The sequence below is a fragment of the Brachypodium distachyon genome, chromosome 2 (assembly GCF_000005505.3).
Source record: "Brachypodium distachyon strain Bd21 chromosome 2, Brachypodium_distachyon_v3.0, whole genome shotgun sequence".
Classification (NCBI taxonomy): Eukaryota; Viridiplantae; Streptophyta; class Magnoliopsida; order Poales; family Poaceae; genus Brachypodium; species Brachypodium distachyon.
In genome coordinates, this window is record NC_016132.3 from 23,899,679 (window position 1) to 23,924,817 (window position 25,139).

A 25,139-nucleotide genomic window follows, 5' to 3' on the forward strand; every position below is an offset into this window, starting at 1 on the left:
AATAGGGCTGGTTCTTCGCGATTCACATCGCAGATCATCCTAGTTCGTCATTCGCCACATACTTAAATTCTACTACATCTACTAGTTCGACTTACGAATAGTTGCTAAATTAGAGGAGCAAACACCCAAGAACAAAATTGCTCCTCGCCGGCCCGCCGGCTTCCGGTCTCCTCGTCGGAATGCATACTTACTCCTCACCGGGGGAGCAGTCGTCACTGGAGGCACGGGAGCCGTGTTGAAGAGGTCGAAGGCCTCCGCGAGCATCCTCTCCTTGATGGCGAGGTGGCACGCATCGTCATCGGCAATGGAGTGTTTCGACGCCTCCGTCGAAACCCGTCTCCGCGGCTTCCTCCGCCTCTGCCGCATCCTCCTCCCTCTCCTCATCCTCCTCCCCCTCTGCATCCACCTCCCCAACCTCAACCGCCGGCGCCTTCCCGATTGTCTCCACCAACGAGGAGGAAGAAGAGGACGGTGGAGCCAATCGGAGCCGGTCACTCGCCGGCTCAGGGTGGACGCCGCTCGAGCTCCCATCCCCGACAGCGGAATCGCTGAAGCCGCGGTCCCCATCCACTCCCTGGCGGGCACTGCCGGGCCACCTCACCCAAATGAGGGCTCCACGATTGCGGCCGGCCTCGGACTGGCGACACCGGGCTTCTTCCTCGTCGATGGTGACCCGGCCGCCGCTAAGGTTTCCGCGGCTGCGGAGGCCGACGACCAGACGCGCGTAGCGAGCGGCGGAGGAGATCGGGGGCCGCATTTTGCTTAGGAAGCTCGCCGGAAATGGAGTTGGTGGCGGCGGCGGTGGCGGAGGTGGGTGGATTGCGGCGAAGGGGAGTTCAAAGAGCAAACCGAAAAGCCCGGGCTCGATTCGGTGACCCAAATTAGGTTTTCGATAAACGGGCTCGATTCGGTATCTGGTCTGGCCCAGTTTTCGGGCTCAATTCGTTCCACGTCACATCACCACGTACGAGACCGTGTGAGATTGTGAGGTCCCCTGAAAAAAAAAGTGACATTGTGAGGGTGGTCTTCCTTGGGTCGATGCCGGCGCGCGGGGGCCGTGAGGTTGATGAACCCTCTGCTGTCTGTCCTCCTCGACCACTTGCTCGAACCGGTGTTCTAGAATTCCCTGGAGCCGGGGGGTTTTGCCTCTGGAGCCACTCGTAGCGGGGAACGACCACGCGCGCGGGGCCAACGCCGGGATAAGGCGAGATTGGTTCACATGTGACCACCGTCGCGCCACATGGCGCGGACGACAGTAATATTCCACAGCCGCCGGTTTCGCCCCCTTCGTCTCCGCGCGATCTCACCTCTGTCACACACGCACACGCTGCCTGCCACCCATACAAACTGACACACATACACGCTGCAGTTCGGTGGTTCTCCCGTGTCGTTGGAGCTCGTCGACCCGACCCGAGCTCCCGTCGTCAGGTACGTACGCCTGCTGTTTACTTCCATTTTGCTTCGGTGATCACAGATCACGCCGTGAAATAACATACGAATCGATGCAGGTGAAGTAGGGAAAGGAGGATGCCTTCGGTTTCCAAGGCCGTGTGCCTGCAGCAGAGGCCGAGCACGGGCGGCGGCAGGAGGGCCAGGGAAGCGGGTCGCCGATCGGTGGCGGCGCCGAGAGCCCGGCACTCGAAACCCAAGGCTGTTCACTCGGGGGGATCAGAGTCGGGACGGGGCCAGCATTGCTCGCCTCCCAAGGCAGTCGCGGCGCCGACGATACCCGCCACGGAAAAGGTAAACAGCTCGCGACCCGTGTGTGCCACTGGAGCGTTATCGTCTCAGGTTGACTCTCGCGTCGCCGTTGCTCGTTTGATTGGGAATTTGGGATCCATGAGTACTGAGACAGCAGGTACGATCGCCCAGGCTCTTGTAGCTAGCCAAGTCGATACGGTATTACGATATACCAAGTTAAACAAAACTATCATGAAAGATCAATCAAAGAAACACCGCTAGGGGTGCGCCGGTCGCCGGGGGATCACAACGTGGGGTTGGACGTCTCCCCGACTGTCCGATCCACTTTAGAAACATGAATCTCGTCCGTCTAATCATGGCAATATTAAACTTCCGTATGCAACATCATTTTTACGCTAGCAACGGCTGCAATATCGATTTCTCAACTCCCTCCGTGCAACAAAAGATGTCTTAAGTTTGTCAAAAATTTAAATGTATCTAGACATAGTTTAGTGTATAGATGCATTCAAATTTAGTCAAAGTTGAGACATCCTTTGTTGGACGGAAGGAGTATAAAGCCTTGCAACATTTTAATGGTGCTCATGACGAAAAATATTATGTGAATGCAACGGATCCCCATTCATTAGAGCAAAAGTGTTTGAAAAAGTTCGCAACATATAGAGCATAAAAAACAACGTTTGCAATGTTTATACATCATGTATTGACCAATGGAGAAATACATTTCAGCAATCAAAACAATGTTCGCAACACACCAAAATCATTGCAACATCATGGTTGCACATATTGCAAATAATATGTTGTAGCATATCAAAACATCGTTTGCAACATCAAAAAATTCAAATCCGTTTACCTTCAATTGACGCATCTGAGGCGTTGATTTTCCTTTTTTTTTTACCATAGGAATGCACGGGTATATCCAAGATTAAGGTTTGTCACACTTTAACCCTTCCGATTTATAGGCCAAACCGTAAGGTGCTGCTGGTAAGCTTAGAGCGAATTGTTTTATGTGCTAAAAGTGCATGTCGTTTCTATCCCTAAATTTCTGAGTAATTCTTCCATTTGCCATCTTTGAAATAAGACAAACGCTGCACACTAACTCTTAACTATGAAGTGACAGCCAATTAATTTACAATGCACTCGTATAATCTTCCCCTAAAATAACTTTGAATTGATAAGTCCATACATAAATTTTCTTGTGCTGCACAGAGGAACATAGGCAGCTCTCAGCTATTTGGATAGGAACTCGATCCCCTGGTTTCAACAAAACCAGAAAAACTAGCAAGCAGCTTGGTCAGTATACGTGCAAAATATTGTCCCCATTCGTACCCATAGGCATTTGTATACAAAAAGTCAAAATATAGTGGAATTTGTCGGTTCTATGCGCCTCACAGAACAAGAACTGCAGTTTATAGTTATGCTCTTGTTTATATGCATTAGTTATGTGATGCATCCTGTATTGTTGTTTCTCTGTTGCCGAAACAACCATCTTGCTTAGAAAACCAGAGGTTCGATTACCCACAGGTTCAATTACCCACAGGTTCAATTAAACCATAAATTAACTAGTTCTCCCGTGTTACAGCAACATGATTAGAGACAGACAAAAACCTATAAACGTGTTGGTGCTGGGAGGTGTTCGTGCATAGGTTTCCATCAGTGTCATTTCTCCGTTTAGTCCAACATTAGTCACCCATGGACGGTAATTTTCAAGCTTTTCCATATGTTCTTCAGATAAGATGTAACTTCGGTTGATTTTGACATATGTTTGTAGGCGCTTAGAATACATGTTAAAAGGCGGACTCAACCTCTAAATTAATGAACTAGACGAAGCCACACGCGTTACTGCGGAACTATGTTAAAACAATGCATTAAAATATATGTTTAAAACTGACTAAAATAATGGGAACAAAATGTAAAAATGTTCTTATTTTACATGATTTGCATCACAATATGGTGGTCTGATGAGGTGGCATGCTTACATGATGAGAAAAATAGCTATTCGGGTTTTCCTATTTAGATATAGAAAATTACTGATGGTGGCATATGTTAACCTCAAGTTCAACTGCGTGAGACGTGGACACGTATCCTGGAATTTGTGAGTCATGTAGAATTTTAGAGATATAACCTCCTTTGGTTTCTTTAATTGTTATTGCATAGGGTTGTTTGGATGTCCTTTTTAGTAACGAAAGAGAATGCTCTTCCCGCATCAAAATTGCAGTGCACACAACCACGAGCTTTGTTTAAAGGAGGATTGATAAGATGTATCCAAGTTCTTAGAGTCTTGTTTTTATTTAAACTATAAACAACTGCCAAAACAGTGGCCTCATATTGTTCATAAAAAGAGGAAATCGTATTGGAGGTCCACTGACTTAAACTTGAAAACGTTTCACCGTTACCCCTAGACTTGGCTTGAGGGATTATTCTGGGTCCAAAACATATGTTTCTGAACATTATCACCGACCAGTGGCGGTGCCAGCAGCCAAAACTTGTGATGTCAATGTATTCTGACATCTGACATCATGCCTAGAAATTGTGGATGTGCAATATTTGGAAATACGAAGGTGCTTTAAGCAAAGCTACTATGATGTCATCTGACATGATCACAACCTACATGTGGTGCCGCCACTGACTTGGCGTTTCTTAGCTTGTTTGCAATTTGAAGTTTTCAAAATTCCTGCTGTACCTTCTACTCTCTCTCCCGCATGTCCTACATTAGCCAACCAAGTTCATTATTTTAGAGAAAACCCTTGCAAAGGTTACTCTTTACATTCATTGATACGTGTTCGGATGGGAGATTTTACACACCACAAGAGATTTGGAGGTTTTACACTGTACAAGAGAGAACCGCAGGGACATAAGAATTTTTTTTTCATTGGGGAATCTGCAAAAGAGAACATGCTAAAAAAAGCCCCAAAGGATTCTCGAACGCCACATCATCGTGATTATGCTCGCAAACGTGTTTTGAACCAAGAATGACCCCGCAAGCCAAGTTCTGGCATAACCATAGAACGTTTTCAAGTTTGTGCACTGAAGTGTTTAATTTCCACCTGCCAATTTCATGAGCTGCCAATGGGATTTCGTCTTATAAAAACATAGGTGTGAAGTAGTACTCCCTCATTCCTCATGCCAACTTCAGTTTGACTAATAAAATGTAGGTAATATACCGCATAAGTTATACTATAATCTACTTCGTATTGGAAAGAAGTTAAAATCCAATAGTGCACTATTAATTAATTGAAGATAATCGTCTAGATAATGCAAGCACTATTTGAAGTACCTGCTTAGCATGCATAACTTTGTTTTCGGAAATTATGGATGTGCTCCGAACCTAATATGTGACAGTGGAAATAATAAGGTGAGGTATATTGGATAATGCTTTCTGTAGCTAAGTCAATTTTGTATTTGCCCAAGTAATAGGAAACATGTAACACGTTTTGCACACAGTCAAAAATGAATCCCATGTAAGATGTTGACAAGATGGAATATGCGCATGCATGATTCCCAATGAGCACATGCCGTCGAGACTATCTCGCTGACAAATTTACGATCGAAGGACCTATGTATTTAGTACGGAGTAATACTTACATGTCATGACTAGCTACAACCTGTCGCGGATTTGGTCCTTGTTTTTTCCAACAGTGTTCGCTCTTCCCATGTTTATAGCGACAAAAAAAAGAGAACTTTATCTTTGAGCCCCTGGCGGAACGGAATATCAGGGTGTGTGCTGGGTTACTGGGGTAGCGTGTGCTGCTGCGAGGATGGCCGGGGGGGTTGAAGGAAGGTCGTAGCGTGAGAGCATGGAACCGCCGCGCGGCAACGTGCCGATCCAATCCAATCCAATCCAATTCCGAGCAGTATCAGACAACGCACGGCAGGGGCAGCTAGCGCAATCCAAAACCACAAGTGCAAGACTGTGCAAGTGCCCAAGCAAGCGCGTTCAATTCAACTCGGGCGACACACACTTTTCTCCTCCAGCTCCTCCCGTTTAATTTGGTCCAAGATTTATCTTCGATTGACCAAGACACCTTTCCGGAAGAAAAAAAATTGAGTAAAATGCACCGGAAATTCCTATTCTTTCGTGAAGGTGTCAAGTAAGTTCCTAATCTTTCAAAATGCACATTTGGGTCCTATTATTTGTTAAGTGGTTCATCTCAGGTCCCTCGGCTGTATGCGCAGCTCTGGCCGCATGACGTGGCTGACACGTAGGTTTTGGGCCCACACGTCAGGCAATGACGTGGCGTTGCCATCTTATAGAAACCCCCCCGCACGTTTCTTTCTCTCATTTCCGCGGCCCGCTGACGGTGGCAGCGGGGGCTCCGGCTCCGCGCAGGATCTGTCAGCGAGCGCGGACGGACGCGGCGAGCGAAGACGCGACCTCCTCGAGCCTCTCCAACAGCTCGGCGAGTTCCTCCTCAGGTGTCGCCGTCTCCACCGTCTCCGCCACGTGAACCTCAGCCTCCTCCTCCGCCCTCGCGATGACGGCGGCGAGCAGGAGGAAGAAGATTAGGGCGGCAAGGGCACGGTGGGCCATGGCTGTCAGTGAGCAACCCTCCTCTACGGTACCGAGGAACAAGAGGAGAACGTCAGCGGGCCGTGAAAATGAGAGGGAGAAACGTGCGGGGTTTTTTTTGTAAGACGGCAACGCCACGTCGTCACGTGACGTGTGAGCCCAAAGCCTACGTGCCACGTCATGCAATCAGAGCTGCGTATACAGCCGAGGGATCTGAGATGAACCACGTAACAAACAATTAGGACCTAAATGTGCATTTTGAAAGACTAGAGATCTACTTGACACCTTCACGGATAGGACCTCGGGTGCATGTTAATAATAAAAATTATCCATTCCAACTCTTTTCATCTTCCCGTCTTCGGCCGGGGCTGGATCCGGAATAGTAGTAGTACAAGCCGCCGCATGCGCTGGGTCAACACCGATGAAGCTTAAGCACGTTCTTCAGGGTGAATTTATCAGTCATGAGCCAAACCAAATACAATTGGCACCATTTCCTCCTAGCTTCCATGCTCGCGCGCTAAACAAATTTCTCTACGATTCCCGAATTCGTACCAACCAAACATTGTTATATAGACACCAAAAGTTAAAGCTTTTCTTCTGCATCGTTGTCACGGGTTAGACATCAAACGGCATGTAAACTCCTCAGAATAAGAGGAACACATATATCCCTTGCATCCAGCTAGAGATTATGGGGACGTGTAGCTGAGTTCCGAACCCCATCCTCAGAGTCAGACGCGCGCACGCGGCTCCCAACCCATCCTGCCACGGCGGACATCGCTGTCACTCTGTCCTGCGTGCGTGTGGCATCGATCGAGCTGGTGTCAAGTTTGCTTCACACCTTGAGCTGGTGGCAGCTGAAGCGCACCTTAAATTGGGGATGACACATGGTAGCTGGTGCCTTTTGGACGTATTTTTCGATTATGTATGTATGTATGTATCCAAGATAAGACGTACGCGAGCAGCAGAGGAAAAACGTACGTCAGGCTAACCGAACCTCACATGCGCAACAAACAAACGTTACTTCATGATGACTGGAAAATAGACAAGAGTCGTACGTATGTATGTTGGCATTACATCTTCTTTTTGTAACGCTGAGCCATGGAACAGCGGTTGAACCAGCTAGCGGTAGAAAAGTGTAGTAGTAGGACAGTACAACTGACAACGGGCTTAATTTGTCAATGTTACATGCATACCTAGCTCTGTTTTGTCTTAATTTGTTGCAGGCTTGCAGCACTATATCGTTACAATACTGACCGTATTGCAATGCGTCCGGGGACTTGCCTAAATTTTTACCGCGGATTACACAACTAATGCTGCGCTGAATTTTACCCATGCATCACTGAAGATCTCAATCTTCATGACAGACCCTCTATCTAGAAACAAAAATTCTTCATAACATACTGTCACACTCAATGGACTTCTTCCCCCGGTTTCGAATTGGACGCATGGAACTTGATTTGTCCACACTCTGATCGAGCTCACTAATTCATTCTCGCCTCTCAGCAAACACTCATGAAGGAAACTCCCGGTTTACCCCTGAGGTTTGAATATCCCTCCTAGTCTACTTACGTTCTTGAACCACCAGTAAGATAGGTAGGAGGAGTAGTACACGACCACTCGGCCCCTCCCTGGGCTGGCCCGTCCCCCACATGCGCCACTCGTGCGATGACGTCTTCATCCCACCGCCCCCCCGGTTTGCTATAAATAGACTCCGGCTAGCTTCCCTCCATGAGCATCCAAGATCGAAGCTCATCAGCAAAGCTACTTGTACCGTGTTATTCGTTGCCACTGGTCTCTCCGTAGCTTAATTCGCATTGCAGTACTAATGGCTCCTGCTCAATGCGCGCGCGTGCAGCGGGTGTTCCACTTCGGCAAGGGCAAGAGCGATGGCAACAAGGCCATGAAGGATCTGGTACGTATAATTCACAAATCCAATTCCATCCATCAATCTTGTTGATTCATCATCATAAGCTCAATTAACTGCCATCATTTTGCTGATCATAATATGCGCGCTTGACGTGCAGCTGGGTGGGAAGGGCGCGAACTTGGCGGAGATGGCGAGCATCGGGCTGTCGGTGCCGCCGGGGTTCACGGTGTCGACGGAGGCGTGCGAGCAGTACCAGGCGGCGGGGAGGGCGCTGCCGCCGGGGCTGTGGGAGGAGACCCTGGAGGGTCTCCGCTGGGTGGAGGAGTACATGGGCGCACGCCTCGGCGACCCCAAGCGCCCGCTCCTGCTCTCCGTCCGCTCCGGCGCCGCCGTGTCCATGCCCGGGATGATGGACACCGTGCTCAACCTGGGCCTCAACGACGACGTGGCCGCCGGGCTCGCCGCCAAGAGCGGCGAACGCTTCGCCTACGACTCCTACCGCCGCTTCCTCGACATGTTCGGCAACGTCGTGAGTACATATGCATACACTATTCCTCCGTTTCATGATTTGTCGTGATTTTAGTTGTTACTCTAGAAAATAGTACACACATGCTAGAGCTGCATACCGGTTGACTTGGCAGATCGGAAACTGACTGGCTGGCTAAGTTAAGCTAATTGCTCTCGCCCGCGAGCTTGCTTGTCCTACGGGGCTTCGTGATTTGCGTGCACCGGCAGCCCGTTGTGCGCTGCGAGAGCGACGCACGTTTGGTTTGACGTACATGGGGGTGGGTTCCGTCGCCGAGACGGCGGGTGTTGGAATTTTTTCTTTCCTTTGAAAAAGAAGAGGTGTTGGGTTTTTGTCTGCTTGCGATGGGAGTCCTTGGGGTGCCCGCAACGTTCGGCAGGTGCCCAGTGGACAGTGGTACAGTTTACTTAATTAACTGGTAAAAATGATTATTGGACTATGGAGAGGTTTCACCAAAATTTGCAAAGTTGGTTTGTCCTGCAGTTCTAGAATGAAACAAAGTTCAGTTTTTAGATGTTTTCGTCCCCAACTCGTCCGTCCTAATAAAGGTAATTCAGCATGACAATTTTCAATTGACTGGCGAGGTTTACAAGTTTCTGGCGAATGCTGCCCGTCCTCACGTTATTTCAAATTATGTAATTGTATGTATATAGGCATAAGTTCAAGTTAAGAAGAAAAAAAGGATTATGTGAAACTTTATTTTCTTCCTCAAGGATGTGAAGCCTAAAAAGACACGAGTTTTTTTTTCTGGTCTTGCTATTGAGAATTCGCCTGTTTTTTAGTTATATAAATCAGTCGATATATTAGCCATCAGATTTTAATCCAACGATAGCAAGCGGGAGATGAGAGAATGTGGATGATCCTCAAACCTTAATACAACGGCTTTAAAACGTCGAGATTTAAGGCCCATTTTCTAAAAATCAAGTGACATGGAAATAGCCACGCACTTTTCTTTTTGGTTAGGAACATTTGACTGATAACTTTTTTTGTGAGATGAGATAATTGGACAAGAATAGAGAAGAAAACAAGGTTCAAACATTCTACTCCCTCCGTCCCAAAATAACTGACGTGGATTTGTATAATCCACGTCAGTTATTTTGGAACGGAGAGAGTAGTATTTCCAGAATCCAGATTCGTAAAAAAACATTCAGTCAAAATATCAAAGATATACCTTGACAACGTTTTGCCTTTTTTGTTTCCTTCTCTCCCTTTTCGGACCTCCCGGGGCTCGTTTGCATACAGTTCTCGTTCTTTCTAATGGAACGACGGAATTGACCGTAGGGTCCAACCGTTCAAGTCCTGAAGTGAAATCCCAAGGGTGAAGTTTGTAGCTTCGCATCGGTTCCGGTCTGTCACATGTCGCACTGGTGTGGCCGGTGCCTGAAGTCGAACCAGTAGTCCAGTACCCATCTTCTATCTCTGTCTCAATGGACAACGGCGCAAGCGCAATGCCCACCCACGACTCCATGTCACAAATGAGCGCGGAGGGCCCCTGGAGGCGGCGGCGCCCGCGCGGAGGAGGCCATGCCGCGCCTGTGCTCCTCATGGAGGCTGGAGCTCAACCCAGATGGCTAGATCGGTTTCGAGTGCTCTGGCCGCGACGTCCTGGTAAAAAAGAGGAAAGAGTAAACCGTTAGGATCAATTAGATTTTATTTTCGCACAACCTACGGGTGTATGACAGCGAATGCTGTGTTGATCGGTCGGTGTTTATCATATTCCCCTCACTCATTTGCCCGGAATAATATGCAGTTTTTTGTTTGACGAAAAAAAGTACTACTCTCTTGGATCCATATTACTTGTCGCAGGTACATGCCTATCTAGACAAAGCTGCGACAAGTAATATGCATCGGAGTGATCAACTGAATTCGACCTAGTTATTCCGACAATTGGATTTGCATTGCATGTTTTCTCGAAGGGCCACAGGCCCAAAATTTTATTAGAGGGGAAAAGAGATAGTACAGGACATACTACAGCCACAGCCTGACTACAACAACAACCCAGAAAAGAAAAGAGATATAGTACAGGACATACAAGGGCAGCGAGAGGCCGCCCAGAAGAATTCAGACAACTACAGCCACAGCCTGACTATAACAACAACAGCAACAGCAATGAAAAAACACCGACAGCAAGCTCCTCACAGAGCAACAATACACCCAGCAGCTCTCCAAGACTGAAGATCGTCAATTATGAGATCGAAGATGTGGTTTACGGTGCTGGCTTCATGCTGAAAAATTCTGGAGTTGCGCTCTTTCCAAATTCGCCAGTGCACCAGAATTGTGAAAGTGTCGAAGTCCTTACGAAGGTGCTTGGGCGCATGTTTTCTTGCCGAGATCCACCAGCCTTCTGGCATTGCATGTTTTGATGTGCGTTCCTCACTACATAGGTTCTTTTGTACCAATAATTGGGTCATTGTTTTGTTGATAGTAACTGGTAGCAAGCATCAAGATCGTTGTTTCTTAGGATCCATAAAAAGAGTTGTTTCTTAGGAGGGTCTTTCCTTTTACCAGGTTATGGACATTCCTCATGCACTTTTTGAAGAGAAACTTGAAGCCATGAAAGCAACCAAGGGGGTACACAATGACACCGACCTGACTGCTAGTGACCTCAGGGAACTAGTGAGTCAGTACAAGAATGTCTACGTTGAAGCTAAAGGAGAACAATTTCCATCAGGTTTGTTCAGAAAGTTTCACTCTTTTTTAATATCCGAAGTCAGTATCTCCAAACTAAACTTGTGTTTTTGCACCCTGTTTATGTGGCTAAAATATTCTTGCTTTTGTCTTGGTATAGATCCGAAGAAGCAACTGCAGTTAGCGGTGTTGGCTGTTTTCGACTCATGGGACAGCCCAAGAGCGAATAAGTATAGAAGCATTAATCAGATCACCGGACTGAGGGGCACCGCTGTAAATGTGCAGTGCATGGTGTTTGGCAACATGGGGAACACCTCTGGAACTGGTGTTCTCTTCACTAGGAACCCTAGCACTGGAGAGAAGAAGCTTTATGGCGAGTTCCTTGTAAATGCTCAGGTACGACACGGTTCTGGTGGCTCCTATTTCCTTCTGAATTCTGGCTGGCATGCTATATGTGCGTGCAAATTGGATGATCAGTATGTTTCCCACTTTCGTCAAGTTACATTAGGCAAGCATGATCATACAAACTGCGGACATTGCATATATACTCGATGATTGTGCACAATTCAAGAGTTTTTCTTATGCAGGGTGAGGATGTGGTTGCTGGAATCAGAACCCCAGAAGATCTTGATGCCATGAAGAACCAGATGCCAGAGGCATATGTAGAGCTTGTTGAGAACTGCAAAATATTGGAGAGCCACTATAAAGATATGATGGTATGTTATTCTAGTTAAATTCATTTTTCCTTCATTCGCTTTTAGTAAGATTTTGTAGTTTACTTTCTGTACTTATGAGTTATGAAAGAATTAATTTGCCCAAAGACGGGCAGGAAGCTCCAGTGAGGGGGCTGTCACTGTTGTTGTTTTACACAATAGGGATTTTCATCTGTAGTTGATACTTATCCTGAAATATTATGAAAAATGTAGCTACCTAGTTAGTCTGAGTGAGCATATCTGCATGATCTTTCAACCATATTCAAGCACCATTACAGTTCTTCAATAACTTGCTCACATGAGTGCTCTTTTATCCTATTCCCGATATGTTTCAGCAACCCAATTAACTTGCTTCCTGCTATTTAAAGTGGTGATTGACTTGCATTTTAATGTGTAATGCAGGATATTGAATTTACTGTTCAAGAAAATAGGCTATGGATGCTACAGTGCAGAGCAGGAAAGCGTACAGGCAAAGGTGCTGTGAAGATTGCTGTAGACATGGTTAATGAGGCTCTTGTTGATTGCAGTACAGCAATTAAGATGGTAGAACCAGGTCACCTAGACCAGCTTCTTCATCCACAGGTATAGGAATAACATAGCCTACACCTCCAAAGTTGTATAAATTCATACATGTAAGTACATGCATATAATTTGTTAACACCTTTGCTATCCCAAAATGTTGTATGGTCTCTTATCCATGTTCTGAGATGCATTGACAACTAATGAAGATAGTACAAAGGAGAATCAACTTATAAGGCTATGTTTCCTTACTAGCTCTATGTGCACTGCAATTATATCAATTTAGTTTTTTTATCATGTTTCTCAGCCTGATGCCTAGTTCCTTCTCGATAACACTCATTTTTTTTTAATTGGATGAACCAGTTTGCGAACCCAGGGGCTGCTTCATACAAAGGAAAAGTAATTACCACAGGCTTACCTGCATCACCTGGGGCTGCTGTGGGCCAAATTGTATTTACTGCAGAAGATGCTGAAGAATGGCATGCCCAAGGGAAATCTGCTATTCTGGTACATACATCTCCTTATCCCCTTTATGGCAAGTGCCAAGCAGTCTCTTTCATTTATTTATTATGTCATTTTGGGTTGCACTTGTGCGCAGGTGATTTCATCCAATATTTCTGTTAATCATCCTTAGAATATTTATTTGTTTCCTGTTTCATGTTGGAATAGCTCTTTATAGGTTAGCATATATGAGAAATTTCCATTATTAACAGCTTTCTTTGAATGCACAAGAGAAGCCCTGGATTGTAATTCTTGAGTTATTGTATCTTGACCTTTTCTTTTACCTTCATAAATGTGAAGGTGAGGACTGAGACCAGCCCAGAGGATGTTGGTGGCATGCATGCAGCCGCAGGAATTCTTACAGCAAGAGGTGGTATGACTTCTCATGCTGCCGTCGTGGCACGTGGTTGGGGCAAATGTTGTGTGTCAGGATGTTCCAGCATCCGTGTAAATGATATTGAGAAGGTGATTGTAGCTTTCACTGCACATATCTAAGAAATGCTTTCTTACTCACAGCCGCCTCATTTATTCCTTAAAATTAATAATGATGTTATGCTAACTATATATTAAACATATTTGTTGTAGAGTTCCTTACTTTGCTATGTCAATATGCACAGGTGGTAACAATTGAAGGCAAGGTGCTCCAAGAAGGTGACTGGATATCACTCAATGGATCTACTGGTGAAGTAATCCTTGGCAAACAACCACTTTCCCCACCAGCCCTTAGTGGCGACTTGGAAACTTTCATGGCCTGGGTGGATGAAGTTAGGCAACTGAAGGTAAATTTCTAGAAATACCAACTGGAGCAAAAAAATGCCTCAAGTTGAAATTACACAAGCTTCGGTAAAAATATTTATTATGTGTATGCTCCTTGCTCCAGGTTATGGCTAATGCCGATACCCCTGAGGATGCATTGACAGCAAGGAAAAATGGGGCAGAAGGAATTGGACTATGTCGGACAGAACACATGGTCCGTGTTAACTTACTTAAAATTTTACTCCCTCTGATCCTAAATTTTTGACTCAAATTTGCCCAAATATGGATGTATCTATTCTTAAAAAGCGTCTAGATACATGTAATATTTCGACAACAATTTAGGATCAGAGGGAGTACTTCAGTTCTTTTGTTTAATTCAGTTGTTAGAAGTGAACATCATGGATCCAAGTCTTTTCTTCAAGACAATTAAAATGTGTCATGTTATTTTTGTATATTTTGCAGTTCTTTGCTTCAGACGAGAGGATTAAGGCTGTGAGGCAGATGATTATGGCTCCAAACATTCAACTGAGGCAGAAAGCACTAGATTGTCTTTTGCCTTATCAGAGGTCTGACTTTGAAGGCATTTTCCGTGCTATGGATGGTACGTGGAAAATCTCTACATATTGATCATATATATGTTTTACCTTAACGAATCAGGTCCACTACAGTTCAAATAACATGAGCACGCTTGCCTTCTTAAATAATAGAAGACGGACCATTGAATGTTAGTTGTAAACACCAAGATTAGGATGCTAAATATATTAATAAAAATTGTGCCTCTAACCTTGCATATTATTTTGCATGAGTCATGTAGGTTAAGATATAAAATTCTGCCATGACTTGTCCATTCTTTTATAAAAAGGTTTATCTGCAATAATGTGTTCCATGGAAATGGATGTCAACATAAACATTTATGATGGACAATCCATACAATATGAGATACAATTGTCCCAGACTATAGTTTCTAAAAGGAAATCCAGAGAATAGTTTTTTCACACAGAACAGTTTGAGGTTGATTATCAATATTCCCATTTCAGGGCTCCCAGTAACTATTCGGCTATTGGACCCTCCACTTCATGAGTTCCTTCCAGAAGGGCATGTCGAAGATATTGTTCGTGAGCTATGTTCTGAAACCGGAGCCGCCGAGGACGATGTCCTTGCAAGAATGGAGAAACTTTCAGAAGTAAATCCAATGCTTGGTTTCCGTGGTTGCAGGTTGGTTTCTTTTGCCTTGCTATTTGTCTAATAATCCAACAGATTGGATTATATCCATTCGTTCAACATAACAAGTTTGTCTGTCTAATCTTTTTCATAACTTAACACTATTCATGGTTGAATCATTTATTTGGCTGTTCTCCTTTATGTTCTTGTATATCAGCATGTTTTGCTCATAATATCTGAGTTCTATTTTCTTTCCTGATGTTGGCGATGCTAATATTTCAGGCTTGGTATATCATACCCTGAATTAACAGAAATGCAAGCCCGAGCCATCTTTGAAGCTGCTATAGCCATGACCAACCAGGGTATTCAAGTTTTTCCAGAGATAATGGTTCCTCTTGTTGGAACACCTCAGGTATATCTTCTTTACATGCATATTATCTGGCTGGTGTAAGCTTGCAAAATTGATGTAATACATAATCCGGGTGGAGAAAGTTGCTTAATATTTTTCATGTGTGTAATTGATATCCTCCTGGACAGTACAAGTATGAAGTATAAGAAACTGGAAAGGCTTGAAAACTGGGTGATAGCTGAGTGGTGGGAGTGCTGTGGCGTCTCCTTGCTGGTCTGGGTTTAACCCCTGTTGGGTGGACTAAATCTCGTAGATTTAGCTTGTTGAGAAAATAAGCCAGTTTATCTTGCTGTCTTATTCGTAATAATGTGTCGGGCTTCACCTAGGAATTGGCCCATTTCATTTTTCTTCAAATGCAAGATTTTGTTATTGTAAATTTTATTCAGCACTTGATTTTTCGTTCAGACAGTTGACATTGACTTTGCCAGGAATTGGGACATCAAGTTACTCTCATCCGTCAAATTGCTAACAGAGTTTTCACTGACATGGGGAAAGCCATTGACTACAAAGTTGGGACTATGATTGAAATTCCTAGGGCGGCTCTAGTTGCAGATGAGGTATAAAAACCTGTGATGTAGTTCTATACTTTATAGAAAGTCTTAGAATATAGCTATTGCCATTCAGCATGTGGACTAAATAGGTAAATAGTACATGCATTGGTTAATACAACTCTCAACATCACCCATTGGTTCGTAAGAGTTTCTCAAGTGCAAAGTATAAGTTTATTGGGTTTATCTACACATGTTCCCATTAGTTTAACTTGGCATTGTTGTGTTGGTTCAAATCCATTCACAGATAGCGGAGCAAGCCGAGTTCTTCTCTTTCGGAACAAACGACCTCACGCAGATGACGTTTGGTTACAGCAGGGATGATGTGGGGAAGTTCCTCCCCATATATCTGGCTCAGGGTATCCTCCAGCATGATCCTTTTGAGGTAACCTTGCCGCAACCAGGACTTGCCCACTTCAATTTTGATTAAAACCAATAATTTTATCATTTACACATATGAGCATCTCAGATTTTCTAGGCATTTTGCTGTTATTCTCTTGACTTATAATACATATGCATAATCTACATTAGCTGTTGGTGAATATGTCAGGTGCTTGATCAGAGAGGAGTTGGAGAGCTGGTAAAGATTGCCACAGAGAGGGGCCGCAAAGCAAGGCCTAACTTGAAGGTCGGTATTCAGTGCATCTGCATATAAGTTGTTCTTGGTTCATTTGACTTATCCGTTTCATGTTTTAAACAGGTGGGCATCTGCGGCGAACATGGTGGAGAGCCTTCTTCCGTTGCTTTTTTCGCAAAGGCTGGGTTGGATTATGTTTCTTGCTCCCCTTTCAGGTTGGTTACCATATGTTTACATGACTGCAAGGCATTTTTAGCAGTAAAACAACCGTTAACGCTTTCATATGGAACCTCTTTGTAGGGTCCCGATCGCTAGGCTAGCTGCAGCTCAGGTGCTCGTCTGAGGCCCCCTTATTGTCAACCGGATCGCCTGCTGTTGGTGCATCTGGTGAAGATAAATAATACATAGCCATGGGCTGATGGAAAACTCTGCTTCCTGACGAAAGGCCGTTGTATGTAGTCTCGCGATGCGTATGCGCACGTAAGCCTGAAATGGGTAGTTTTATGCATTTCCTGTGAACTGCCATGGTAATGTACCAAACAGCGATAATGGCGAAGAGAAATCAAATAAAAAGTGGCGATTACATATGCTATCAATTCAAGTGATTGCAGTTCTTTTCATCGTTGGATTCTGTGAGTTGAAACTTAAGTGCAGCACGCTTGGTTTGGCTTCAAGCAATGGTCGTAGAAATTGTTTTCCAAGATTATAATTTTTCCGAAACTGCTTTTGCCTCGTCTCATTAAATAAGGAGTTCACACAAGGTTGAAAAAGAAAAAGAATATAAGACAACACAAGCCTACTCTCTTGGGATTAAAGTACTCGAATGCTTAGCGTCCGCAAGCGCCCAATTGCGAGCTTTATTCTTGATCTTGATCTCGTTTTCCAACGTGACTTACCAAACAACCTCTATATTATTTTTGGATCTAACAGTTGCGTTAGACGCAAACAGAGTAAAGGAAACAACAAAAGCTAATATTGAGGAGGAAATTTCTTATATACCACTTTGAATTTGGCCAGCTCCAAATATACCATCAAAGTGGCTCCAAATATACCACTAAGAAATCGCTTTTGCTATACACCAGGCGCCTGGTTTTTTTTTGAAAACCAGGCGACTGCGTAGCCGCACGATCTCTCTTTGAGATTTGTGCTTTTTTTTTTCCCCTTTTCTTTTTCTTTGCCTCTCACCAGTTCTTCCTTCAGTCGATAGACCTCAGAGGCTCAGAGCAGAGAGGATGCGGACGCGGGGGAAGGGGAGGCGGCTATTTTGCTCGCTGGAGGCTACCTTCCCCGTCCGGTGAGCTTCCCCTTCATTTTCTGGTGTTCCCGTCCTTCCTCCTCCGTACGGCCCTCGCGGGGACGGCATCATTGTGGCTTCTCAGCCTCGATGGAGACGGCGCAGGCGCAGCGAGCGGGGCGTGCAGGATCGGCCCTCGAAGCGCCTCCAGGCCAACCTAGAGGCGGTGGCTTCTTCTCTTCCCCGTCCGGTGAGCTCCCTCTAACTTTTTCTGGTGTTCTTCAATAGCGATTTGGGTTTCATTGCTGATTGTTTTGCTTATTTGGGGCGTATAAGGAGAGGTCGGGTGGTTTCTGCATTTGTGCTCGTCGGCGCGAAGTTTGTATGGTCCGCGCGGTGAGTTCCTCTGGCCACGTTCAACACCCAAGGCTGATTTAGTTCGCTTAATCACACTGCTGATTTTTTGCTCGTTTATTTTTAGGTTGGCGGATGTGTCGAGGCGAAGGCAGCAGAGGCGATTTTGACTCTTCATCGCCGGCTCGCGGTTCGGCCGCGCCGCCGCCGTCCGGTGAGTTCTATCTTCGCGCTCCCCCTTCTGCTACCGATATGATGTGCCTCTTTTGTTCGATTTCGGCTTGCTGCTTGAGAAATAGGTGTATGAGTTGGGGGTGGTGGTGCTGGATCTGGTTTCGCTGGGTTGCGAGGTTTGACCTGTGCGGCCCGGTGAGGTTTTGGGTCACCATTTTTGCTCGTCGCGCTGTTGCTGCTTGGTTTTTGCGGGTGGGGTGGGGGGCATTCCTGTGTGGGGGTTCATGCACTGCAGGCGAAGGCAGCAAGTTGTAGATGGTGGTGTTGTGTGTGGTTGCTCGTTGGCGTGTTGGGGCGGTTGCCGGTTGAGTTTTTTGCTGCCTGGATGATTTTTGCTCCGCCCATAGTTGTGGTTCATTCCTGCAGGTGGGATCTGCTGAGTTTTTGGGCTGATTTTGACTGGGATATGTGAAGAGGTCAGAGGAAGGGATGTATACATTGGGTACCTTTTTTTTAGTGGCTGAAGTCAGCTATGAGAGCTTGTCGTAGAGCTGGTTGGATTTGTGGTGGTTGCCATTTTGTGCCCATGTGGTCTGAAATTAGGTTGCAATTGGAGCTGCTGGTTTTTGATGTACTGTGTCATGGGGGATTAATGGTTTCCACCTGTCACCTAATAACGTTGTTAGCAGGACTACGATGTTTCTATGTTTCTGAGCTAAGTTTTGTTCACCAACTGCTATTGTTTGTAGAGGTGTGTACTGTGACCCAACGATTTTTGTTTGTCGCGTATGTAGAGAGCTATGCTGGCAATGCTACTCCCTCCGATCCATATTAGTTGTCTCAAGTTGGCCCAAATATGGATGTATATATGCCTAAAAAAACGTCTAGATACATGTAATATTTCAACAACTAATATAGATCGGAGGGAGTAGTTTTAGTTTCAGGTTGGAGGTCAGTTATGGAATGTTAGTTCTAAGGGTCAACATCATAGTTGATATCATCGCATTTTTTCAGGGGGCTGTTGAGGCTCATACATTTTGTCATCATCTCATTAGCAAACGCTTATCTGATATTGCAAATGTGATTAACTATGTAAAGTGATATGCACTTCACTTTTAACATGGATTTTTTATGTCTAATTTTGATATGTTAATTGGTTAACTAGCAATCATGTAAATTTATATTTTTCTTCTGCCAATCAAAGGAGCAGCCATGATCTAACCACCAGTAGTCCAATTCTATTTGACCTTTGGTATTAGGCAGTTGGTATTAAGCACGCTATACGAAATTTGTATTCTGTTTCAATTATGCTAGAAGCACGTAAACCAATGTATATATTTGTTAATTTTGTACTCCCTCTGATCCAAAATAAGTGTCTCGGATTTTGTACTAACTTATTACAAAGTTGTACTAAATCTGAGACACTTATTATGGATCGGAGGAAGTAATTAGCCTCAACCAAGTAAACCATATCTCTGAATTTTGCAAGATAATGAACATATGAATGGCTTCTCTGATTTATTTTGTCTTCTTTATAATTCTGAATGCCAATCTTGCACTGTCCATGAAATTCAGATGCGGTAGCTAAACTCTTTGCAATCCTAAATTTTGGCATATTGACCGTTTGGCGATGGCATTATGCCGTTAATTGCAACAACTTTTCTACTGCAATTCTGAGCATACCCACCTGCAATTGCTAGTTAAATATCTTCTTTTACTAGCTTCTCCTTGTAGTCTTAGTTTCAATGTCCCAATTAGCTTCTTTATTTTTGTCATAATCTGAATGTCAATTTTGCACTGTCCATGATGTTCAGATGTGGTATCTAAACTTTTTGCAATCCTAATTTTTGGCGTATTTGACCCGTTTGGCGATGCTACACTTTTAATATCAAATTGAGTTCCATTTCTTCAGATTGCAATGCATTATGCCGTAAATTGCAACAACTTTTCTAATGCAATTCCAAGCATACCCAGCTGCAATTGCTAGTTAAATATCTTCTTTTACTAGCTTCTCCTTGTAGTCCTAGTTTCACCAACTTTCTTTTGCATTGATCTCTTTGAGCTCTTTGAGGACCATGTGGTATGTTTTGTTAGTTTTGGACTGTTTTCATTTTGGATTGTTTTAATTTCCTTTTTTCGGTGCAGACTGTCCCATGCTACATTCGGGATCATTGTTGATGTCTAGCAGGGTCACCATCATAAGTTATGATTCTTACATGTACACAGTTGCAACTGAGCTCAAGTTCCGCATTGATTCTGATGGAAGTTTGGCAACAGTAGGCTCTACCATGTGGAGAGATTTCTTGGTCAAAGCTGGTCTCAACGAAAAGGATCATATTTCTTTTCTCATCTTCAAGGAAATGTCATGCCTAGTAGTCTGCTTTGAAGATATGAGCATGTATATTTTGCGTCGACTCACATCGGTGGAATCATGTGCTTCTATAACTAAAAATCGGAATTTTATTTTGTGTTTTGTGTTGTTTGTTCGTGAAATTAACACCAGTAACGCAACTATGAATGCCATGATATTATTTTGCTTTTGGGATTCCTTAGTTCTGGTTACATTGCTTTTTGGCAGGAAGGCGTTGTGTTTTGGAATTAACTATGAATTCTAACCCTATGTTCATATTTGTATCTATTCCTTTGTTCTGTTAAAACCAGGTATATATCTTTTTGGTTTGCACGATGCCTAGAAGGGTCCTCTGGCTGTTGCACATAGTTCCATGACTAGCCGATTGTGAACTCTGGTCATCCAGATTGTGTCTCTACAATTATGCGAACTGTTCTAGTGTTTTTTACTCAATTGCACGTACCTTAACTAGTGCAATCCACCTGTACAATTATGCAAACTGTTCTAGTGTTTTTCACTCAATCACACTCGTTTAATCTAGGGTCTTTTTGTGAAACGCATTTTCCACCTGTACAATACATGATTTACACCTAGGGGTTTGAGTTCTTGTTTCCATTTGTTTTAGAATCTGTGTGTTCAATTATGCTCACACTATGTGCAATTCAGCATTTTTTTGTGATGCAATTGCACCTGCACCATACCTCAATTGCACCTAGGATTTTTCTGCTCTTTGTTTCCTTTCTGAATCTGTGTGTTCAATTGCACCAGCCAGGCTTTGCTTCGATTTCTGCAGCACTTCTAGGTTGCCTGTTTTCTTTTTACCAAAACGAGCAAATAGTGATGTAGACTTCAATTCGTTTGATCCATCATATCATGCAGGAGATGGGGGGGGGGGGGGGGGTAGTATCTGAATGATGGTTAGATGGATCTTGTTTTCGGCAAGGGAAGCTAGAGGCCCACTTGAATCAGCAATAAACAGGTACACCACTTTTTGCCCCTGCTATGCATGCTTTCTGTAACTCCTGTAATTATATGGGTTCTGCCACTGCAATTACCCTGGGTTTCCCTTTCAGTTGCACTTTTGAAATTCCTTCCTAAATTTTGGCTATAACCATTCTTGGGATCACAGTCACGGCTGTACATGTGAATTGCATTAGGAGTCATCATGCAATTATAGGGTTCTGCCACTGCAATTACCATGGGTTTCTCTTTCATTTTTCCAATAATCAACTTAATGTACCATTTTTTGAGCCTTTTTTAAGTGTGTAACTGCAATCCATGTTACTGTAGTAGCCTATTGCAATATTTTGTCCTTTCTGCAATTCAAGTCCCCTGTAATTGCAATTTCCATGTATTGCAACCTAAATTTTCATGCAACTACCATTAATTTGGGTTTTGTTTAAACTTAGTAGATGCAAGCTTAAAATTTGGTAACTGAATGGTGGGTAGATGCTGTCTCAAATTTTGGCAAGGGAAGCTAGAGGCCCCGTTGAATAACCAATGAACAGGTAAACTTCTTACCCAACTTCTTTTTTGTCCTGCTATGTATGGTCACAAACATGGTCAATTGCACTTTTTTTTTTCTGCAATCTGGCATATAACCAAAGTCATTTGCAGCTGCCCGCTCCTTGCATTGCATCCCCAGATTTTTGCCCCTTTAGTTTCTGAATTTTGGTCCATTTTGTCCTAGGTTCAAATTGTAGGTCAAAGGCATTTTTGAGTTCAATACCTGGAATTTTTCAATGCTGATCTGTTTACTCAATTTGCATGGAATTCACCATGCGCAATCGGTTTGTCATAAGCAACGCAATTGCATTTGTCTCTGACTAAAATTGCAGACCTGCATTTTGGCATCCTGTTTTGTTGTTGATTATTGGTTGTTGTACAGAGGATGTATGCTTTTCTGGGATTGTTTTTGGTTTGATTTTTGACACTGACTGCGAGCCATAGTTTGAATTTACCCAGAGAGCAAAAATTTGGCTAGCAACAGGGGGAATTTGACATGGTTATCTGGTATCACTGAAAGTATTCCTTTTGAGTAGAAACGCATCATCGATAATTATGGATTTTCTTTCGTGTTCCACCTTAATTCATTTGGAGTTCCACGTTCCTTTGCCCAATGGTTAGCGGACCACACCCAGGCTGAAAGTTCTGACATCATCGTCGATAGTGGTGTCGTCCATCTTAGCGTTGAGTCCTTTTCTGAAGTTATTGGGCTAGAAAACTCTGGATTGGATGTAAATGCTGATTTTGATGGTTCATAAGATCTGATAATCTTATGATGTATCTATTCTATATTTTCTAAAATTGCAGATTGCACTACGCCGTGCCCTTAATTGCAGCACCCTTTTAGGATGTTAAATACCGTACTGAAATTGATTCATTCTGGTTATTTATTTCTGACCCTTTGTTGTGTGCCCATGTAGTTCAAATTTGCACTACTATATACTCCTAGTTGCAACACTGTAACATCTGCATTTCAAAGCTTAACGAAGTGCAATTGATAATTTTTTGCTATCTGATAATCATACGATGTATCTGTTTCATCTTTCTAAAATTTCAATTTGCACAGTGCCATGCCCTTAATTGCAGTACCTTTTGTATGCATGGACATCATATTGTAATGGTTATGGTTATTGCTGTAGGTCAATTAATCTTAGACAAACCTAGTAGTCTAAATGCACTGTCTATCTAAGCTTTTGTACCTGTAATATATAATTTTTAGCAAAGCCTGTGCATACACTACTTCAGAAAACCTCTCCAGTGGCGGTCAAAAAATGGGGTTGGTGGCGGTGATAATGCCCGCCACCAACTCTGCGTCACTGGAGATTTTGGCACTGGTGGCGGGTGAAATACCCGCCATTGCTTCTCTGAGATCACCAATGGCGAGTAAAATACCCGTCACCGAAGACACACAAACCACCACTGTAAATCCTTCCGGCACCAACCGAAAAGTGCGTGGAGCACATCAGTGGCGGGCGAAGAACCCGCCACTAGACATTTTTGAGTGGCGGTCTATGGCCACCGCCACTAGAACCTTTTTCAGTGGCGGTGGTGTCTAACTGTCACTGCTATGTGTACTATTTTTTTCAAAAAAAAATAAATGAATTATTTATAAAAATAAATATTCTTGCAGCACAGAAATAACAGGAATACAGCACAACACAGATAATACCAGGAATACAGCAGCACAATATACAACACCAAAGAAACAGAAATAGCAGCAAATATATTACAAAGTTTCACACGAGTTAAACATTCAAATCACATGCATGTGTATACAAAGTGTTTGAAAGAATGAGCCACAAATAAAAGCATTTCACACAATTTAGCCACTTTTGACGACAATTCCGCCGCTGTAGTAATCCCCGCTCGATTTGAGGACCTCCTTGTTGAGGATTTCGCCGATGTCTTTCTGGATCTCGTACACGAGAATTCCAGAGTTGTGCCCTAACTCGGCGTTGGCCAGAAACCAATTCCTCACTTCTTCGAAGGTCTTCTTCCCCTTCGGCTTGAAGTCGTTGATCATCTGCTGAATAGTGTGCGCGCAGTAGTAACCGCAGTAGACGGATCCTTAGGTTGTTGCTCGCAGGGGAAATAGCCAATGTATTCACGACGATTCATTTCATGTTAACTAAATGATACCCCGCGCGTTGCTGCGGAAATAGCCAATGTATTCACGGTGTATTTTACTATGGAGAGTATAGATGAGACCGGTGCGAACATATGATATGACTATATTCTGTATGAACATTAAGCTCACCAAATAGTCGCATGAGAACTTGTTATCATGTTAAGGTAGAAAATATAAGATTTTGTAGCATGTGCTCAACGCACTGTAAAAGCCAATCGCGTAGAGAATATTCAAATATTGACTAAATTGCATCTATACACTAAGTCATGTCTAGATACATCCAAATTTTGACAAACCTGAGACATCTTTTGTTGGACGGAGCTAGGGAGTACAAAATTCCAATAAAAAAAGTACATGTGAAAGAAGTCGGACGGAAGGATTCTTGTAAGCGTATGTCCATTAGATTCCTTTGTTATAGGGTGCTTTAATCTTAATCAATGGGTAGTGTGACATAAGTTCAAATGGAATTTACTTTTTATTATATATGAGCTCTTTTACGGTACACCGGATTTTCTATGAGCCGTCTTGTCCCGATATAGTTGTTAATATTAGATGGTACTCCATCCGGAGTCCCACGGAGAACCATGAAAACGGTTTTACTAAAACCCAATGGCGTACCACAAGCGAGATGGCAAAATTGTAATTGCATGAAGATACTTTGGTCTTCCCCTGTCAACTGGTTTTTGTTTTGTAATTAAAAAAAGAAAAAGAAAATCGCCGCTTGATTGGTTCGCCGCCGCCTCATGATGTGGCCTGTAGCAGCTTCGTCTACGCGCCCCAGCTGTCCTCCAGAACCCTGATGGCAACCGCCGCCCCAAGGCTCCCGGCGATCCCGTCCATGTCCGAGCTCTTCAACGACCACGCGCTCGCGCAGCTCTTCGACGCTACCGCCGCCGTGCCGGACGAGCACCTCTCCGTCCACCCCTCCCTCAACTAGCTCCTCTCTGTCGGCGACGGCCAAGAGCCCAAGACACGTACGC

At 44.0% G+C, this 25,139-nt stretch overlaps 2 protein-coding genes and 1 long non-coding RNA gene across 6 annotated transcripts; all 3 read left to right on the forward strand.

The window, feature by feature from the left end:
• The first annotated feature begins 1,244 nt into the window (after window positions 1–1,244).
• On the forward strand, window positions 1,245–17,009 carry LOC100840523 (pyruvate, phosphate dikinase 2). 3 transcript variants are annotated; one of them, XM_010233083.3, is made up of 21 exons: window positions 1,245–1,428; window positions 1,509–1,743; window positions 2,602–2,628; window positions 8,064–8,120; window positions 8,233–8,604; window positions 11,110–11,272; window positions 11,390–11,625; window positions 11,817–11,945; window positions 12,345–12,524; window positions 12,825–12,968; window positions 13,263–13,427; window positions 13,580–13,741; window positions 13,843–13,932; window positions 14,181–14,319; window positions 14,756–14,933; window positions 15,162–15,291; window positions 15,717–15,845; window positions 16,084–16,221; window positions 16,387–16,464; window positions 16,537–16,628; window positions 16,714–17,009. In XM_010233083.3, the coding sequence occupies exons 2-21, from the start codon at window positions 1,528–1,530 to the stop codon at window positions 16,754–16,756; spliced, it is 2,868 nt and encodes a 955-aa protein (XP_010231385.1). In that variant the 5' UTR covers window positions 1,245–1,428; window positions 1,509–1,527; the 3' UTR covers window positions 16,757–17,009. The 3 variants fall into 3 exon arrangements, with proteins under 3 accessions (XP_010231385.1, XP_003568470.1, XP_010231386.1); XM_003568422.4 differs by lacking the exon at window positions 2,602–2,628 and having other exon boundaries at window positions 1,246–1,428; XM_010233084.3 differs by lacking the exons at window positions 2,602–2,628; window positions 8,064–8,120; window positions 8,233–8,604 and having other exon boundaries at window positions 1,250–1,428.
• Window positions 17,010–17,589: 580 nt separating this feature from the next.
• Window positions 17,590–20,811, forward strand: LOC100821094. The gene is made up of 4 exons (XM_010233085.3): window positions 17,590–17,897; window positions 17,984–18,043; window positions 18,129–18,215; window positions 20,321–20,811. Exons 1-4 carry the CDS (start codon window positions 17,798–17,800, stop codon window positions 20,788–20,790), a joined length of 717 nt encoding a protein of 238 aa, XP_010231387.1. The 5' UTR covers window positions 17,590–17,797; the 3' UTR covers window positions 20,791–20,811.
• Window positions 20,812–21,409: 598 nt separating this feature from the next.
• Window positions 21,410–23,032, forward strand: LOC112270777. 2 transcript variants are annotated; one of them, XR_002963103.1, is made up of 2 exons: window positions 21,410–21,504; window positions 21,935–23,032. It is a non-coding gene; the product is annotated as an uncharacterized LOC112270777 (long non-coding RNA). The 2 variants fall into 2 exon arrangements; XR_002963102.1 differs by having other exon boundaries at window positions 21,415–21,504; window positions 21,938–23,032.
• The last annotated feature ends 2,107 nt before the right edge of the window (window positions 23,033–25,139 follow it).